At 35.0% G+C, this 21,233-nt stretch overlaps 2 protein-coding genes across 2 annotated transcripts in view; one reads left to right on the forward strand and one right to left on the reverse strand.

The window, feature by feature from the left end:
- Window positions 1-784: 784 nt before the first annotated feature.
- LOC126897908 (uncharacterized) overlaps window positions 785-21,233 on the reverse strand; it is a 114,278-nt gene continuing 93,829 nt past the window's right edge. The window contains exon 2 of the mRNA XM_050671854.1: window positions 785-2,775. Coding sequence (XP_050527811.1) covers window positions 785-2,497 — 1,713 coding nt within the window. The 5' untranslated portion in view covers window positions 2,498-2,775. The remainder of the gene's footprint in view (window positions 2,776-21,233) is intronic.
- LOC126897909 (tigger transposable element-derived protein 6-like) lies at window positions 12,994-16,601 on the forward strand. Its single transcript, XM_050671856.1, has 3 exons — window positions 12,994-13,200; window positions 13,266-13,816; window positions 16,553-16,601. The coding sequence occupies exons 1-3, from the start codon at window positions 12,994-12,996 to the stop codon at window positions 16,599-16,601; spliced, it is 807 nt and encodes a 268-aa protein (XP_050527813.1).

A 21,233-nucleotide genomic window follows, 5' to 3' on the forward strand; every position in this document is an offset into this window, starting at 1 on the left:
TTCACAAACACATAGAAACATACACAAACGGTGAGGAGAACGGGAGATACCCTAAGTAGGCCTATCCTTTCCTCCCACCTTATTGGGGCAATCCCTCGCCGTGTGACCCGCTGCCCTGCACGTGAAACACGCACCGGTCCGATCGACGCCGTTACAGGCCGTTTGCACGTGACCCCTTTCGAGGCACCTGTAACAGCGCGGTCCCTTATCCTGTGGGACCCGGATCCGACACGTGCCCCATCCCACCCGGAGCCGTGTCAGTCCGATCAGCGGTTGCGAGGCCCTGATGGGGACCTCGCACCACGCGTAGCGGCCCTTACCACTACCATGAAGTCGGACTGACACCGCACCGACCGACACACCAACCCCTTCTTTCGAGAGGATAGTGGTCAACGCCCCTACGACGTCCTCTTCCACTATCCACTCTTCCACGTCTAACAGCATGAACGCCGCGGACATCACTGGGCGATGTACGCGAACGTCCATGCCGTCCAACGCCTCGCTGACCTTGGCGGCCAGCAGGTCGGCCTGGGCACCGGTTCCCGGGACCTCCAGGAGCACCGCTCCCGTCTTGGTCCTGCGGGTACCGGAAACCACAACGCCCAGCGCCTGAAGATCGACGCCTTCCATTACCCTCTTGACCACGACCGAATATTTTTGGTCCTCTTTAAGAGGACCGATAACAACGGCCTCGGTTCGCGGGGCATTCGCCTTTATGACGGGTCTCCGCGCTGAGACGAGAGGTTCGGGGTTTGGACGAGGTTTCGCCGACCGGTTAGGAGCCTTACGGCGGACTACGTCCGACCACGTATCTTGCGGTGGCACCGCAGGCGCTACCACGTTCTGGGACGCCCGCCGCAACCGCAGTCTGCGATTGTGGGGCGACACCCGCTTCACCATCGTTCCTGCCATTAGCTTTCTTACGCCTGCGTTTCCGTACCCGTTTGACCACCTTGGCGGTGGGAGGCAGGTCGCCGTCCGGTGCGCTCTCCCCAAGGGTATTCGACGCAGCGACTCCGGTGCTCAGTTCGCTGGCGCTCACTGCAGCCTCGGGGTGCTCCGTTTGTGTTCCCGCTTCCTTGGTGGGTACCTTCTCAACCCGACCCAGCATTGCTCTTTCATCGGGTGGGGCCTGATGGACCCCAACTCTTGACGATGGCTTTCTTCTCCTCTCTCCCTCCAGTACCGCTTCGAGTTTCTTTGTCGCTTCCTGGACCTCTCTATGGACTCCCATACCTCTCCGTTTGTCGATGACACCACGGAGTACTCTGACTTGGTCGGCGACTTCGTTGACCATGGTCGGAGTCGCAGTCATTTCCTCCGCAGTGTCATTCCTCCTTTTCCAGCGTGGTTCAGCTGAGCTTCTTAACTCAGTCAAAGCCTGGCACGACAGGGCTATCTGCTCAAGAAGGAATGCCAAATGAGTATTTGGCACCTCCTTCATGAGGCTTCCCTCTACCTCCGCGGCTCTTGAGAGAGAGACGAGGTGGTTGAGGCCAGCGTCAAACGTCTCCTCATCATCACTCTCGTCTTCCCGTACCACCGCCCTCCTCTTCCCTGGATGACGCTTTGGGGGCGTCTCCATCCGGAGGGGGCTGAGTGCTGGAGACCGTTTCTGCGATGCGCCTTCTTCTCCTAACGAAGGCTCAGCTTCCTCCCCGCCTGGTCCGTGACCAGTACGCATCACATCATCTTCATCGGTGTTTGGACCGCTCACCAGTTCGGGCAGACTAGGTCCCTCCACGGGTGAGTATCCCGAAGCACTTTCCTTCTGGGCTAACCAGCTGGCATACTCGTATGCGTCCACTGCATCTCCAAGACCCGTGCCTGCGGCGACAAGAGTAGGGTTACTCATGTGCCGGGACAAGATCTCGCTGAGGGCGAGCTTGGTGGCTTGCACGACACGGTCGGTCGCGGTGTCGCTACCGCCCCTCAGTGCCGACACGCAGCGAGACATAAGGTTGGCCCTTTCTTCCTCTTCCTCTATCCCCTCAAAGGGGTTATAAGGTATAACCCGTTCGGGACTAAACCCTACACCGGCGGAGAGGTCATCTCTCATCATTCTGAGGATGGAGGTCACCGAACTGCGAAAGTCTGCGGGCGACCGGAAACCCCCGTGCGGAAAACACTCCATCCGTACGCCTTCTAGGTTCTCTAGGTTTGACCATCTGTCAAATTCAGAGCGGGACATAGGGATGTCGTTACAGAAACGACCCCTGATGCCCGACCACTCATCTACCACATCGCGGTTGAGATCTACACTTCCGGCAGTAACCTCGGTGTCCCTAAGGACACCGGAGGATGCTTGCTCCCCACATCCTCCAGCAGTAACTTGGGCGCGAACGCCCCCTGGACCCTGCCTCAACAGTCCAACGGTTTTTCCGCAGTCGCTGGATAACGACCGGGTCAAGCCTGCGTTAGCACTCTCCCCAGCCGGTCCTGGAGTCTCCGAAACTCCTGGCACCGTAACAGTTTTTTTATCCTGGTGTCCTTCCATATTTGGTTTTGAAGGTGTCCTTCCCTGCGTTTTACCTGCCGCCAGGGGATTTGTTTTCGATGTTACCTTCACCTAGGTGGTAGCCTTACCAGGCTATCGGGCCCACCTGCCCGTTGTGAAATTACCCTCGATCGCTACCGCTTATTCGTCCACTTTAATGTGGCTTATTTCACGGCTACCCTGCATATCTGCAGGGTTAACGAGCGAACGAGGGGCTCGCTGTCCGCGACCGCTTATTCGTCAGTCCAAATTATTGGACTGCTTATTTCGCGGCTAACCTGCATATCTACAGGCCGTTCCTCTATCCGCAACCTGAGGACGCGCCCGATTCCCCGAGCTAGGGAAACTGCGCTCGTGCCGACGTTTCGTAGCCCCGTAGAGCCCGATCACACCGACACTGTAGCGCAGCGAAACGGGCGCCTTATGATATGTGATAATTCAATTTTTTCTTAATAATTTCCGGCGCTTAGTATTAAAATTTGTTGACCCCACTCTAAAGGCTAGCCGTGTTGTCGCCATCGGACCGCCGGGTCAAACGAAGGAAGTTTTGTCGGGGAATTATAACTAATAGTCAGAACTGGTCGCACTATTTCCCGTCCGTAGCGTAAGTTTTTTGTTGTTGTGTGTGCTGCAACATTTTAACATAATATATATTTTTTGTCGCGAGTGCCCGCTGTTGGTTATTTAATGTGATTTTTTTTATTGGCGTCGGTTGAGCCTGCCTCATATTCTTTAGCCTTTCGGGGCTAATGTATAGTTAGTATTTAATGTTTTGAGCCCGATTATTTTTTTTGTGCGTTGTGCCATAAGCACGTGTGGTGAATTTTTTTTATAGTTTTTTTAGTGTTGGTGTCCTTATTTTTTTTATTATTTAGGTCCAGCAACATTGCAGGTGTGTTACAAGCCACCTGTCATGTTATATCTATATATTTTTGTGATTTTTTTATATAGGTTTTATATTATGTTTTCTGGGATGATGTGTATATATCATTAGTACAATGTGGTGACTTAGTGCATTTTATTCCGGGGTGTCCCAAGGTCTTGCAAGCTAAGTCTAACTGCCTAAAACCAGTTGCTTACTTGGGGCGTATACCCGCCGTGCTTAATAGCCGGTGAGTACCCAAAGACGTTCATCGTATTGTATAACAATAAAAGTGTAGGTGTAACCAGTATTTTTTTTTTTCTCTCTGTTCTGTTTAATTTATAGACGAGGTTTTTTGACCTCCTTGGGGTCCTTGTAAGTTTAGCTTACAAAGTATGACACGGTCCCGCGGCGTTCTCTATACACGGAGCCCCGCGACCCGTGACACCTTTATAAGCCGTCGCCCTACTACGTGCATATGGTAGTTTGACTGACTAACACCGCGTGCGATACGCCACGGTACAAAGATCAGCAAGTGCCGCACGTCCATCTACGACCCGCCGCAAATATACGTCAAGTCATCTCCGTGACACCGTACTGATTGGATCGCTCGCCGTCAGCAACACAGCGCCGAACACGCCGTTACGATATAATGTCTCCGCGTACACACATGTATATATCTTCCGTCAAAACTGCTTACTGTGTTTTGTTTCTGTTATACATTTTATATAAAGCAATCTAAAGTTTTGTTCAACATCAAATAAATCTTACAACATTACTTGGAACCAAAAAAAGGTGTTGTGTTTCTTTTCTTTAGTACTTTAACCCCATGCGAGTGCGGTAAAAATCATCAACCACAACAAGTATTATTTTTAATGGTTCAGTAATTGGTTAAAAATATAAAAATTAATTTTTTTAAAATTACTCTTCATAAATTACAAAAGTACTTTATGCATACCAGAGTTTAATACCATTTAAATCGATCGATCATCCTTCGAAAAACGGTGGAATCTAAAAAATTTCTCTTTTGTTAATACCATAATTAAAAAAAATTCACTTCCTCGTAATGTATTCATTGTTACAATTATAATTATAATTATATAGATAATAATAAAAAAAAAAATATTAAATGGTAAAACCTCGCAAATGGGGACCTTGTCTTCAGTACTCTAGTGAAAATATGAATAGTGATTATGAAATAGGGAAAAATTTTTATTTTGTTGGATATTTTTACATTGATAGGTTTTAAAAACAACACAAAAATTCAAAATAGACATGATAACTCGTGTTGCAATAAGAGATAAACATCCCTAGTACATCCTGATTTTAATGCAAATCCAAATATAATCCTGGCGCCGAGATATCGTAATATTAAATCGTACTCTTTTACGCGGTCTATAGTACAATTGTTTGATCTCAAAAAAAATGCTAAATTTTATTTTTACTCGTGAGAAGTTCACATTAATTTATGAAATTAGGCTTGTCAGAATCATTAAAGTGAAAACGACCCATACTAATTATACAACTAGAATTATATATGATCCTATAGTAATTAATGAAAATGTTTTTATTGGAAGTTGTGTAACAGAAATCAAAGATAATTATGCGATATATATAATAATGTTAATATTAATAATAATAATAGATTAACTCTTTTATATCAAAACCTTAAATTAAATAATTTAAACGGCAAAAAAAAGTAGTCTATTAATAATTTATATAATTAATTTAATGATATATTAATGTTAACCGGTGATAAATTATCTTATACTAATCAAATTGTTATTTCCATAAAAAATTATAAATTAATTGTTCAAAATAAAAATTATAAAAAACTTTCTACAATGAGTTTAAAAATTTTTTTAAACACATTGTAGAAATATTTTTAGTGTAATATTCGGTATTTATTCTTTTTAATATATTCTCAAAATATACATAAACAAATATTTAAAAAATTATTTTGTGTGCATATTATGGAAATATTTCAACAGAATATATTTTAGCTTCGACGCAAAGCTGAGAAGGTATTAATTTTACTATGATGTTTTTTTTTTTTATGTCTGTTGCCACTTTTTCCCAACTCTCACTGGACCGATTTCTTTCAACAATACGTCAAAAGATCACAAATCGTATCTAGTTGAATAGATTACCCTTAAAAATTGAAAAATTTTCCCTCGTTATCCGCAAAAGGGGGAGATATCCAAAAAAATTACAAATTTATAAATCGGTAAATTTTGTCATTTTTTTCATTGAAATGGGGGTTAAAAGTGTTGATTTTAATAATCAAGACTTAGCAAGAAGGGAGTGTTTAAATTTTCTACAAAAAAATTCTGTTATAAATAAAGGGGGTTTAGGAAAAAATGAAAAACATTCACGACTCATAAATGACTTAAAAAAGAAAAACTGTTTTAATTTAAAGTCAGATAAGGGGAATTCTGTTGTAATACTAAAGAAAGAAGATTATTATGAAAGAGTATCAAGAATGATTCAAGAGGGTCCTTATAAAGAAATTAAAAAGAATCCATTAAGTAAAATGATAAGGGAGGCTACAAACGTCATAAATAGTTCAAAATTAATAATCGAAGAAAAGTTCAGGTTTTTCATTAAAATTTCAAACCCTCAAATACCTAAACTATATGCTTTGCCAAAAATACAAAAGCCAAGAAGTACTATGAGACCTATTGTGTCGAATATTAATGCTCCGACTTACAATTTGGCTAAGGGTATTTTCATCTTTCAAAAAATTCGAAAGCTTTGCAGTTAAAAATAATGTTGACTTAGTTAAAAAATTATCTGGTTATACCATTCAAAATAATGACAGGTTAATTTCTTTTGACGTAGTTGCCTTATTTCCGAATATTCCAATAAATATAACAATTGATTTTCTTAAAGACTGGCTAAAGGACCAAAACATTGAACAGGATAAAATAAATGAGCTTATTAATTTAACAAAGTTATGTATGAGTCAAAATGTTTTTCAGTTTCAAAATAAATTTTATGAGCAAACTGAGGGCACAGCAATGGGAAATCCGCTATNCATTTTTATGAGAAAACTGAGGGCACAGCAATGGGAAATCCGCTATCACCATTTTTAGCAGAACTTTTCATGAGTAGGTTTGAAACGAATTTAAAATACACTTATGGTGATTTTCCAAAAATTTGGGTTAGGTATGTAGATGATATTTTTGCAGTTATAAATAAAGATTTTAATATGGGGGTTTTCATACAACATTTAAATTCTTTNGGGGGGTTTTCATACAACATTTAAATTCTTTTTACCCATCGATTAAATTCACATATGAACAAGAAGTAGAGGGAAAATTGCCTTTTTTGGATTTATTAGTTAAAAGAACAGAGGGGGAACTAAATTTTGAAATTTATTGGAAAAACACACATACGTTCAGATACATTCCGAACAAATCGATCCACACCTGGCAACACAAATTGTCAGCTTTTAATAGAATGGTTTATAGATTAATTAATATTCCGATGAATAAAATAGATATTGATAAAGAATTGGTGGTTATAAAAGAAATAGCTAAATTTAATGGGTATAACGAAAACATAATTTTGAAATTAGTCCGAAAACAAAAGTGGAAAAAAGAAAGGAGGGCAGCTAGTACACTCTCCAGCGAGGGGGAACAAAAAGTAATTAGATCACCAATTTTATTTTATCCGGGCATCTCAAATGGATTAACTAAAATATTTAAGAATTTTGGTATTACTTTGGTAACATCTAAGAGTAATAATTTAAGAGATTTATTAGGTAACCCTAAAGATAAGGTAGATGAAGGGGGGAAATCAGGCATTTATAAAATACAANAATGAAGGGGGGAAATCAGGAATTTATAAAATACAATGTGAAAGTTGTAATAAATGTTACGTAGGACAAACAAAAAGAAATATAGGGGTCCGGTTTAAAGAGCACTTAAGAAATATTAAAAATCAAGAAGTTGAGAAATCTCCAATGGCTGAACATTTATTGACACATAATCACTCTATTAAAACCATAAAACTAATTAAAAACGTAANACTCCATTAAAACCATAAAACTAATTAAAAACGTAAATAATTACAAAGAACTTAATATCAGAGAAGCAATAGAAATGTTTAAAAATAAAAACAATTTAATTANAGAAGTAATAGAAATGTTTAAAAAAAAAAAACAATTTAATTAATTGGGATCTTGGTCCACTGAAAAATTCATTATTAAACTTGTGCAAACTGGCAAAATGTGATAATATTACTTAGTGATGACGTCACTAGGTGATAAGGTCACTAGGGGTATATAAGGGAGTTTTTTCTAGTCGGGGTGTCAGTATGTGTTTAGCGTTGATAATGGTAACATTGTTTCCGAAATACGTATCCGCGACTTTTCATTAATTTTTTTGTGGCTTTTGAGTTTAATATTTTTAATATTTTTTAGTTTTTTTANATATTTCAGTTTTTTAAATTAATAATATTTTTAATATAGTTTTAATTTTACTTAATTAATTAGCCACAAGTGATCAATTATTATTATACATTTTTTTCACTTTTTTTTCTTAAAACTTCCATAACTTTTTCAAAAACTAAACAAATCAACATAATTTTTTTTTATACTAAAACCTTAGATATTTCCCTTTCATTTGATATCATTTTTTTGAAAATCTAACACTTAACCTGCTCATTGTGTGATATTTAAAATAGCAACTTATTACAAAAATTTACTTTTTAAACTTAATATTTGAAAATGTTTCGGAAATACTGCATCCTTTAAACATATATCAAATTAAAGCTTATTTTTATGAATTATAAAATAAAATAAAAAATTTGTCCCGACACTTTATCTTCTGCATGTAAACGGCTGCCGTAGTTAAAAAAACGCTAATTTTGTGTTAAAATTTTCGATTTTAAATTTTCATCTTAAAAGTGCTATAACTTTTCGAAAAATGTAATTATCAGCACAAATTCTTTTTTTCTAAATACATTATAAGTACATCTTTCATTTGACATACTTTTTATTAAAATTGGAGAATTTCCCCATATATAAGGGGCGTTCAAAACTTGGAATATTGTATAAAAAATAGAACTTTTTCAACTTAATTTTTAAAAGTGTTCCGGAAATACTGCGTCCTTTAAACATATATCAAATCAAAGGTTATGTTATATACTATAAAATGAAAAAATAAAATTTGTCCCGACACCTTATCTTCTATGTGCAAATGGCTGTCGAAATTAAAAAAAAAATGTTAAGTTTGCGATAAAAATCATCTTCTATCGGGATGTTTTTTGTACTTAAAACTGCTATAACTTTTTCAAATATTAACAAATCAAAATAATATTTTTTTATATTGAAACCTTATGTAATTTATTTTCATTTGTTATCATTTTTTTGAAAATCTAACACTTATTCTGCTCACAGGGGGGGATTCAAAATAGTAAGTTTTTTACAAAAACTAATTTTTGAAAATGTTCCGGCAATACTGCGTCCTTTAAACATATGAAAAATTAAAGCTTATGTCATGTACTATAAAATTAAAAAAAAAAATTTATCCCGACGACCTATTTTCTATGCTAAAACCTTAGATATCTACCTTTCATTTGATATCATTTTTTTGAAAATCTATCGCTTAACCTGCTCATTNTTGTGTTAAAATCCTGGGTTTTGTATTTTATTTTATTTTAAAATATCTTATAAGGGCAATACACTGCCCTATTTTTTTATAATTATTATTTTTATTATAGGCTAAATTGAATAACTTTTTTTTATTGGTTTTTTTAGATATATAATCATTAAAATTAATTAAATTCTGAATATTTCCATTGTAGAATCTTTTTAAACGCCAAAAGTTAATTAGAAATGATTACTATGATTTTTATTTAAGTGATCTATTTCGATAAAAATGTAAAAAAATCGCGGGTCACTGGTAGACAAAGTCCCCGCACTATGTCGGACTGTCAATCCCCTCCCCCTAACAAACACGGCTCAACCTGTTAACTTGGCGCTAAAGGACTTCGAAGCTGAGTCCCTACACGAATGGCCTCAGGTCACGGTTCTTGCTGAGTAGTCCCAGGCGACTTTCTGATCAATCAAAAAAATATGGCTAAATAATACGTCCCAATACAGGTCATCTAAAATAAACGCTGAAAAACGCACTTCCAAATCCGCGATTTTAGCGGTAAACGTGGCGATGTGTCCGTCCGCTAGTCTAACCGCGTCTGTGTATCCTTAAAAAACAGTTACGTATTTATAAGCAATTACCGGTTTTACAAATGATTTATGAGCCTGTGAGTCGAATAAAGCTGTGACGAAGCCAGTTTCGAATTCCAACTCGACTGATGGAGTAGTAATTCTACGCGGGCATTTTCTTTGGTCATTACTCGGGTGGTTTACGAATCAATCGGGGGGCAGCTGGTTCTTAATCGCGATGCCGGTTTGCCCTATGACAGTGTTAACTGCTATTAGTAGACTTGCCGGGTATAATGACACCGGAGTGAGGGAGGTTCTCACTGAGGAAGAAAAAATTTTGAACATCTGATTTGCGCTATTATCGGTTGTGTCGGCAGTGTGTTCGAACTCCGATACCCTGATTACATCCGAATTTACCGTAGCATACCCTCTATTTCGATAAGTCTATTTGGGCATTGGCGATGCCAGTGTCACTCGCCGCAATATCGGCATGGACTTGGGCGGTATGCCGCAGAGGCAGTTCGGCTTGCTATCGGTACGCTGGTGGAGCGTACCGAGGAGCCACGGTCTTGTCTACGTCATGCGCTATCTCACGTAGATCGGCGAAAGACGCTGGGTGCATTAACCGTAACATAGCGCAGTAATCGTCCCGTTAAAGCAAAGTTAACTGTCGCACAAGTTTCTGTTCCGGTACACCAACCACAACGTACTCGCGCGGTCAAACGTTGTTTATGAATAATAAACTCGGTTAACGTTTGTCGGGAGCCTTGTCGCGTCGTTTTTAAGTATGTTTTCAGCGCAGTCCTGATGTCGATATTTTCTCCACGAGTAATTCGGACCTAAATTCCGTCCATGGCATATTATTTAGTTTTATGGCTCGTCACCAATCATTTGCCCTGTCATTCAAAAACGGAAGGACGATGTTCACCCAAGCGGTTGGATGTATACCACCCTGACAGAGTAGATCCTCCGCTCTATCTAAAAATTCCCGGGGGTCATCTTCGTTTCTCCCATAATATTGAGGTAAGCAGGCATGTACGGTGCGCAGGTCGTGGTTAAGTTTCATTAAAATCGTTAAAAGATAGACGACCGTCGGTTGCGTTGAATTGTCCCTCCCGTGATTGGCGTGTAAACGTTAAATCTGTTGTCTCGTTTTCATATGTATGAGTGCGCGGAATAAGTTCGTCTTGCTAACCCGTGCTACACATCCGTGGTAGCGACGCGCGTGACGCTTGTCCGTACAACCGTCTCAGGTTGCGCTTTGATGTCCGCGAGGCGCTCCTGTAGTATTGCGTCGTGTTGTGTCGGGTCCGTCGCTCCCGATGGACCGAATGTAACGCGATGCGCGTTCGATCGTCGACTATCGTTTTGTTCAACATTATCTTGTCGAATAGTCGGTTGTACAGCAACATGTGGGGATGGCAGCATATTTTGATTGATTCGCTCAAGCATGTTGGAATTCTGTCGATGTTCCATTGACATATGCGACAGCGACCTTTCTAGCTCAGTCATCCGTGCCTCAATTCGCTCGTTATCCGAAATGTCGCGAATGTTCTGTCTGATCGCCCCAACTTGTTCTGCTATCGAGCGGGCAACGTATACGTCCTCGACGTACGGCGCGCCTAGTTGACAGCTTGTAATTTCCCCCGGTTGTTCGACATCAGACTCGTCGTCTGATGTGTGTAGCGCGAGGTTCACCGGATGTTCCTCCGGTAAAGGTGCTACGACGGGCCGCTGATTGTTCGCGTCGAGTTCACAGATACGGTCCGTGGAGTTGTCTAAAACGCCCACTTCGGGTTCGCGGACCGGAATTTCGCTATCGAATGGGTGACATAAACATCAAATTAAAACTTCCTTATAATGGGCAAGTACTAACTGTTTTATTGTGTAATATGCGTGAAATAAAAGTAACCGTGAATGAAGTGCTAGTCTCCTCCTTTGTGAGTGTATTAAATTTTGGGCAAAGGTGCGAATCAATACCAAACTGTGTATAAAAACTTGTTGACTTGTATCACATTTGGAGAGACCTGTAGAGGAATGCAAATAAAGCAAACAATTTATACAATGTGAGCAAGCATTCGTAAAAAATTTAAATAATTTATTTGATATTGCTCATGCGGGTGCAAATAAATTAATTAAAATTGTGGATGACAAGATATTCCTGCAACAGCAAAGAGAGTCTGGTCGACCTGGACACTTAGCTGGGCTGGATAAAATGTTAGAAGATAAGGATGAAAGAGCACAATTTAAGTCTATTGCAGAAGAAAATAGGAAAATAAAGTATTTAACTCCGTCATTTTCTTCAGAATTAAATGTACATATTCAGGATGATTCATCTTGCAGTTCTGGTGAAATGATAGATTTGCAAAAAAATTTATCAATGGTATCGGACAACACAACTTCTAAAAATGAAACCATTACAATTTTAGCAAAAAAAGAATTTCAACTCCAAAATTAGAAGCTGCGCTAGACAGGTGTCAATTAAGCACAAGAGATTCTGTATTTATTCTTCAAGCTACCTTGAAACACCAGGGTTTAATACACAGAAATTTACTAGTCATCTATACAACATGCTATAAAAATGGATTTTCAGAATTAAGTACCAGACATTGCTACGGTACTCTGGGACGGAAAACTTTTGCCTGCACAAGAAAACCGTAATAAAAAAAAAGAACGACTCCCTATTTTTATTTCATTCAGAAATAAACAATAACTGATTTCTATTCCAAAATTAGAAAAATGCATTGGTAAAGAATAAGCACAAGCTATTTGGAATGCTTTTTATTTTTTTTTATTATTTTGGAATCACTAACTGGAATCTTGAAGATAAAGTGTTAATTTTAAGCTGTGATACAACAGCTTCCAATATAGGACGCCTTAATAGCGAATAGCCAGTTTTGCTTATTTTTGCTTGTCGCCATCATATTTATGAGTTGGTACAAAAAAGCTTTTTTGAATTAAAAATTAGTCATGTGACTAATAGTCCCTATATTCCACTATTCAAAAAATTTCAAGTAAGTTGGAAAATATACAACCCCAAGAAGATAAAATTTATAGAGAATTCGTAGAAACTTATACAAGAACAACACAAATTGAAGCTCTACTTGAATTTTACCATGCTTAAAAGGATGATGCTGTTGAACGCGCTTTGAAAAAATGGTTCGTAAATGTTAGAAATAAAGATGCTCGCGTGTCAGGCCTATGCTTCGCCAAAAAGCTTAACTGGCAGAAAAATCGGGGAAAGTTAACTTTAAGGCAACAGAGGGTGGTTCTATCGGTGGAAAAAAAGAAAAAATATTTCTTTTTAAAAAACGCATGGAGAGCATGGTGACGCAGATTTTGCTGGCGTACATTTTTGGCTAGAAAATGAATAAAACTGGTTAGTACTTTAGAGTGCTACCTGAACATACATATATTCTGAAAAATGACAAAGCAAAAGGAACAAAAACTTGTTGTGCCAGTATGACGGGAGAAAAAAAGAATCTGCTCGTTGTCGGAAAGAGTAAGCATCCACGTTGTTTCAAAGGAGTTAAATCTTTACCTGTGGATTATTCAGCAAATAAAAATGCATGGATGACCCAAGAAATCTTTAGCCAGTGGCTGATCAAGTGGGATAATGAACTAAGCAGAAAAATGTTTTTTTTGGTAGACAACTGCACGGCTCATAATGTAAGTTTAAATTTGAAGAATTTAAAATTGTTTTTTTACTGGCTAATACCACATTACTTATTCAGCCTTGTGATCAAGGAATAATTCGTACTCTTAAAGCTTACTATAGATCTAAAATAAGGGAATGGATAATAACTCTCCTTGATGAAACACTTGAATGTCAGTCATCTTGGACTTTAAAGGCTAATGATCTAGCCAAGAAAATTAACGTTCTTGAGGCTTTACACTTAGTAAATGAAGCATGGAATAATATAAGTGATGTGACTATACAAAATTGCTTTCGTCACGGAGGCTTCATAAAAACTGAGGAAGAGGAAAAAGAGGAGGAAAACAGGTCTGTTGAGACGCAGGAAGATCTCACTGCCAAAACATATGTAGATTGGATGAATATTGACAGTGATTTTCAAACTTCTGAAGAGTATTCTAAGGATCAAATTTGTCAGTTTATCGCAAATGAATCGACCAGTATCAATGAAGAGAAAAATGACGAAGGTGATTACGATGAGGAAGAGGTTAAACCACCATCAAACAATGAGGTTTTAGAGGCTCTAAAAGTGTTAAGGAAAGCTGTTCATCACCGAGTTGTTAATTTTAATATACAATATGAGTATGAAAAGTATATTTCTGGAATATTAGGACATAATTCAAAACAAAACCAAAAAAACAAATTTTTTTCATAAATAATAAGTACGTTAATACATAATTTATAATTTTAGCTTCGATGCGAAGCTGAAAAGGTATTGGTTTTACTAAGATGTGTTTTTTTTTTTATTTTTTTTTTTTTTGTGTCTGTTACCACTTTTTCTCAGCTCTCACCGAACCGATTTCTTTCAATGATACGTCAAAAGATCACAAATCGTATCTAGTCGAAGACATTACCCTTAAAAATTGAAAAAAATTCCCTCGTTCCCCGTAAAAGGGGGAAACCTCCAAAAAAATTACAAATTTAAAAATCGCTAATTTTCGAAATTTTTTCAATTTTTTTTACTTAAAAGTGCCATAACTTTTTCAAAAATAAACATATCAATATAATTCTTTTTTATATAGATGCATAATATCATTACCTTTCATTTGGTATATTTTTTTCATAAATTTAACCCTTAACCTGCCCACAAGGGGGGATTTAAAATGACAACTTTTTCACAAAAAATTAATTTTTTTAACTTAAATTTTGAAAATGTTCCGGAAGGTCTGACACTTTTATATATATCTTAAATTAAAGCTAATGTAATATGCTTTATCATGAAAAAAAAAAATTTCGGACTTTATCTTATCTTCATGGTGAAAATGGCTACCGAATGCTATTTTTGTGTGAAAATTTTCGATTTTGTATTTTCCATTTTTAACTTTATTATGCTATAACTTTTTGAAAAATGTATGAATCATTACAATTTTTTTATGAGAAGTAGTATTTATATAGATCTTTCATTCGACATACTGTTTTTTTAAATCGGACCATTTCCCTAAATACAGGGGGGATTCAAAACATAAAAATGCATATAGAAAGTAGAACTTTTTCAACGTAACTTTTGAAAGTGTTCCGGAAGGTCTGACACTTTTATATATATCTTAAATTAAAGCTAATGTAATATACTTTATAATGGTAAAAAAAAATTTCGGACTTTATTTTATCTTCATGGTGAAAACAGACATTAAACTTAATAAAAAAAATACGATTTTTGTAAAAAAATTCTTTTTTATATTTTTAACTTTATAATGCTATAACTTCTCGAAAGATGTATGGATCAATATAATTCTTTTTTTTGTAGATGCATGATGTCTTTACCTATCATTTGGTATATTTTTTTTATAAATCTGACTTTTTACCTGCCTACAGGGGGGGATTCAAAATGACAACTTTTTCACAAAAAATTGACTTTTTCAACTTAAATTTTGAAAGTGTTCCGGAAAGTCTGACACTTTTATATATATCTTAAATTAAAGCTAATGTAATATACTTTATCATGGAAAAAAAAAATTTCGGACTTTATTTTATCTTCAAGGTGAAAATGGCTACCAAATGCTATTATTTTGTGAAAATTCTCAATTTTATTTTTTACATTTTTAACATTATAATGCTATAACTTATTGAAAAGTGTATTGATCAATATAATTTTTTTATGGGAAATACTATTTTTTAATAATCCCTTTTTCATTCGACATACGTACTTTTTCGTTTAGTGTTAATAAATATTAAGTAATACGTGTATAATATGTATATATTTAAGTAGATTAAAAAAAAACAAATATGTTGTAAAAAAAATTTCATAAATATTTTATTTTTTTCCAACTTTGCCTATAAGATTCATTCGGTTATAAGACTCACTTTGTGCTGGTCCTAAAGTGAGTCTTATAAGCGGCGTCCACTATATTTAGGTTTTATTTGGGATGAGGCGTGTATATATTATTATTACAATATGGTAATGTAGTGCATTTTATTCCGGGGTGTCCTAACGTCATGCAAGCTAAGTCTAACTGCTCAAAATCAGTCGCTTACTTGGGGTGTATACCCACCGTGCTTAGCGGTAATGCCGCGATTAATAGCTGGTGGCTACCTGAAGACGTTCACAGTATTCTCTAATTGTAAAAGTATAGATGTAACTAGTATTTTTTTTATTAATATCTTTTTTTTTCTATCTGTTCTTTTAATTTGTAGACGAGGTTTTTTGACTGTTCTGTTTTTTGTCTCGTATTAACTTAATTTTTTTTGTTTTTTTTATTACTTAATAAAGTCTCTTTAATTTAACATCGTATTTTATTTTGCGTGTCCATCTTCAAAGGACTCGTGTATTTTGTATATTTTTCCTTTCAAAAATCAACTACCCCTAGTTTATAAGGTACGGGCAACGGCCTTGTATAAGGTCATCTCTGATCATCATGGTTATGTGACAATTGTCACAAGGTTTTGGTGTACATCAACTATCAACGACTCAACAGACATAAAATACAATGTTTTTATTATTATATTTTTAAATTGCTATCATTGTATAATATTTAATTTTTTTTTTAAATACTACTGTGGTCCGACATTACATTGTCTCGCCCAGTGGGTTAGCGACACTCTTTTGATTTTTTTCAATGCGCCATCCAAGTTACAAAGTTTTCGTTGTGGCCAATTCATTCAATTATTTCTTTTATTATATTTGTAACCTTTCAGTTGTATTTCTAATTTGAGGTATATTACAATAATATGATATAGCCATATTGAGATTATGAGAGCTGCAATGAATGTACAGGGCAGTGGGGTAATCGTTTTTAATTTAGCAACTCCATTAAATTTGCCACTCATAGTGGCTGTGCCATCATACCCATGATCTCTTAAATTTTTAATATCTATGTTCAAACTTTTTAGTTATATATCAATTATGGTATTTGCTAGAGTTCTACCACTCACATCATGAACGGGTACAAACTTTAAAAAGTCCTCATGAATTGTATTATCAATAGAATTAAAATATCTCACACAAAGTGAAAATACCTGCTCTGTACCTGAAACATTAGCAGTCTCTTCAGCAATTATGGAAAAATATTTCAATTTATTAATTTTTTTAAACTCTACTATATAACAAGCATCAACAATCAGATTTTGTATTTGTGGACTTATACACTAGCGTTTTTTACAGTTTTCTCGTGCTAATACATGGCTATTATTTTTTGATATTCCAGTTGCATTTATATAAAATCTTAATAACGCCCGAAAATTACTATCATTCTCTGTTGGTTCATTTTATTCTAAATCTTGATGACCTCTAATTGCTATTCCCAGACGAATACAGAATATCACAGACTTTTTAACTAGTAAAATGATTTTTCTATTATCTTCTTTTTGTTGTTATTGAAACTATATCTAGTTGATCGTACACAGAATTTGCTTGCCCTGAAATAACTTTTGACAAGGATTGATAACTTAATATACAGCTGGTATGATAATTAGTGCTTTCATGTGATTTAAATTTTTCATTAACGTACTTTTAATTCTTTAATGGTTGATTGCAAAGCTGCACAAGCAATTGATATCCTTTTTCACCATTTTTTATAGTAAGTAGTACACAATACTTACAATAAGCACCATCAACTAAACTACTATAAGCATTCCAATTCCACTTCTCAAACCAATAAAGTTGAAATTTTTAATTTTTATTGTCTTAAGTCGTAATAGGATAATTATAATTTTTACCTGGGATCCAAAGTGTAATAAGTGCTTTAAGTTATTCATTATTTGAATATGTTTACCAATATATTTCGTTATATCAAACCCGCTATGAATGTAGTCTTCCGTTTCCCTTAAAACGTTGTTACTTGTAGAAAACTTGTCTGAAGTAGGTAAGGGAGCCCTTTGATCGGGAATACTAGCTTTAAAATATTCTTTTATTAAACGTTTCATTTAACCACAGTGTTTTTACAGTTGTTTACTAAACGACAAAAATAAAAAAACAAATAAAAATACTATTGTAACAAATAATATTAATTTGTTGTTATTTCAAAACTGTTACGATAACAATAAATGATTTGATAGCAGATCAAAGACTAAATGTATATTAAATATAGTTGCTGATACATGTGATATAGAACCATAGTTATGATAATAATTATTAAGGTCATAACATGGAAATTTGATAGTATTAATCACATAGTGGTATGAATTACTTTACTGTAGCTACAATGTTACTTGTTGTAATACAAAAAATAAAATATTATACGCGCCGAGGGGTGGACCGGAACCGGAGTCTATCCCCTTCGTTACGCCACTGGTCTATGCCCTTACCGTGTGCATTATACCCCAAAAAGGAAATTTCGGAGAAACCTATGTTACACTTTTTTTTTTTGTATGACATGTCAGCCACCGTGTCGTTAAATCCGCTGTGCAATAACATATCGACTGTGTTAATAACGCGTATGTCCGTGGGTTGCCAGTTATATCTAACATCATCAGATATGATTTGTGAATCGTGTGCCGTACGCCCTATTTCCAATAAGCGGTTATAAATTTCTTAGGGCCTAATTGTATTATTCCTGCAGGGTCCATTTAAACTAAAATTCTGTTCTTTTATTCCATCGATCCACAAAATAAACCTGATTTAACACAAAATTCGCAATTCAATGAACTATGGAGCTACTAAATCAAAAAGTGTGAAAAATGTTTATTAGCAAAATAAGGAACGCATAACAATGGCACGGTATTAGGGTCGCTTTTTAATAACAAAACGTAACACCGTATATTATTTAAATTATCATATCAGTTTATTTTATTTTAAAAATTAAGAAAATATCATAACATATAATAAAATTAACTGTGATGTATTTAATTAAGAATACGGGTGAAGAATATATACGTTGAAATATAATATGGCTGCACGTGCGGCGGATGTAAGTCACAGGTGAATTGATTTATGTAGTCGCTGACGTTTCCACTGTGCTTTGCTATGAACAAACATAGTTTTATCGTCATTACTAACGAGTACGACAGTGGAGAGCTGATAATCACAACTGGATAACAAGCTAATAGTGTGCTATAACGGGCCGTGTTAACAATTATTAAGTTTCCATTTTATATTAAAAAAATAAATATCATTATATGTATAGAATAGTCTCACGAATTATTATTTTATCTTTTTATATTTTTGTATTTTTGTTTCACACTTTGGCACCATGGGAACAGTACATTAATACAAATTAACAAAAAATTGTAATTATGTTTTAAAAAAATGTGGTGTTAATAACTTATTATTTTGATAAATCTAATTAATACACCACTATATAAAATAAATAATTAATTTACTAAAATATTTTAATAATTGATTACATTAAAAATGAATTATTTTATTAACATTTAAATGAACATTTTCATTTTATTTCACACATAATTTATATATAGATTAAAAATGTATCATCGAAAAGCTGGTTTGATCAATTTTTATGAAGATATGACAATTGCATATAAAATTATAAGTGATATGTATGACAAAGCTGAAATTCAAGCAGAAAATAATTTATATCAGTTAAAATGTCTTAAAATAGGTATTTAATTTTACACAAATATGTTACCTCAACTGCGCATCTCTCCGCCAAGCCTCATTAAATATATTTTAATCCTCGTTTGTTGTGATATTTACGGTATATTTGATTGTGTTGCGTATAAACTTACGACGAGCTTTTCGAGTTTTGGACAAATATTTATTTGATATAGGCTATTCCAAATGGTTTTTCTTAATTTCCCTTGCTAGATAAATTTCTTTTGCGGCTAAATATTTAAAAGGGTCCATTAATAATGGAGTTATAATATTGTGTAATTTATACAGGAAAGTTTATGTTCTATAGCTTACAAAAAAAAAAATTCATCTATTTTAATGAAAAAATATGTTTTTCTCTTCAAAAATAAGTATGTAACACTATTATCAATACTATGACATTTTTTTTTGTTTACAATAAATTGATTAAAACTCAATTTCTTATAACCTCATATTATGAGGAAATTTACTATGATCAAAGTGATCAACTATGGTACAATACCTATTTTTTTTTTTCTACAACCGGCATAATGTGGACCGCCCTGGGATTATCGTTAGGTATTGCTTCAGGGCGGCCCACGCCTTCTAAAAATCACACCGCCGTGTCGTGACTCAGCCCGAAATTAATCAAGAGCTATCATAGAGCCTTCGTCCTAATCACGTTGAAGAGGAGAAAATATATTACTCATTATAAGTTTATTTGTTATTTTTTAATTATTATAACAAAAAAACGGTAGCACAGTAGGTCGCGGCATAGTGGAGACATTGCATAGTTGGGTTCAGTATAGATTTAATCTGACAGTGATTAAAATCACTATCATAAGAAACGCTTCGATGCAAATCTGTAGATAGTGTTTAATTTTAAAAAATTGATGGATAATTGCAAAAGCAACATCAACTTCTATTAAAATAAAATACAAAACCCATAATTTTCATACAAGAATATCATATTTTTGAATATGGTAGCCATTTGCGTATAGAAGATAGGTCGTCGGGACAAATTTTTTTTTTTAGTACATAAAATAAGCTTTAATTTTATATATGTTTAAAGGACGCAGTATTTCCGGAACATTTTCAAAAATTAAGTTGAAAAAGTTATTTTTTGTAAAAAAGTTACTATTTTAAATCCTCCCAGTGAGCAGAATAAGTGTTAGATTTTCAAAAAAAATTATATCAAATGAAAGGGAAATATCTAAGGTTTCAATACAAAAAAATATTATTTTTATTTGTTCATTTTTGAAAAAGTTATGGCAGTTTTAAGTACAAAAAACATCCAGATAAAAGATAATTTTTATCGCAAACATTACATTTTTTTTTAAATTTTCGACAGCCATTTGCACATAGAAGATAAGATGTCGGGACAAATTTTTTTTTTTCATTTGATAGTATATAACATAACCTTTGATTTGATATATGTTTAAAGGACGCAGTATTTCCGGAACATTTTCAAAAGTTCAGTTGAAAAAGATCTATGTTTTTTACAATATTTTAAGTTTTGAACGCCCCCTATATAAGGGGAAATTGTCCAATTTTAATAAAAAGTATGTCAAATGAAAGATGTACTTATAATGTATTTAGAAAAAAAAAATTTGTGCTGATATATACATTTTTCAAAAAGTTATAGCATTTTTAAGTTGAAAATTTAAAATCGAAAATCGAAAATTTTAACACAAAAATAGTGTTTTTTTAACTACGGCAGCCGTTTAAATGTAGAAAAAAAAGTGTCGGGACAAATTTTTTTTTTTCATTTTGTAGTACATAAAATAAGCTTTAATTTGATATATGTTTAAAGAACGCAGTATTTCCGGAACATTTTCAAAAGGTCAGTTGAAAAAGATCTATGTTTTTTACAATATTTTAAGTTATGAACGCCCCCTATATAAGGGGAAATTGTCCAATTTTAATAAAAAGTATGTCAAATGAAAGATGTACTTATAATGTATTTAGAAAAAAAAAATTTGTGCTGATATATACATTTTTCAAAAAGTTATAGCATTTTTAAGTTGAAAATTTAAAATCGAAAAT

The sequence above is a fragment of the Daktulosphaira vitifoliae genome, unplaced genomic scaffold, assembly GCF_025091365.1.
Source record: "Daktulosphaira vitifoliae isolate Bord-2020 unplaced genomic scaffold, ASM2509136v1 Scaffold_2, whole genome shotgun sequence".
Classification (NCBI taxonomy): domain Eukaryota; kingdom Metazoa; phylum Arthropoda; class Insecta; order Hemiptera; family Phylloxeridae; genus Daktulosphaira; species Daktulosphaira vitifoliae.

Excerpts from the sequence above, each read along its gene's own strand:
- LOC126897909 (XM_050671856.1), top strand. The coding sequence starts at position 12,994 with ATGACGGGAGAAAAAAAGAATCTGCTCGTTGTCGGAAAGAGTAAGCAT. Across the intron at positions 13,201-13,265 it reads ACAACTGCACGGCTCATAAT|CCTTGTGATCAAGGAATAAT; the intron begins GTAAGTTTAAAT and ends TTACTTATTCAG. Across the intron at positions 13,817-16,552 it reads ATACAATATGAGTATGAAAA|TTATATATCAATTATGGTAT; the intron begins GTATATTTCTGG and ends CAAACTTTTTAG.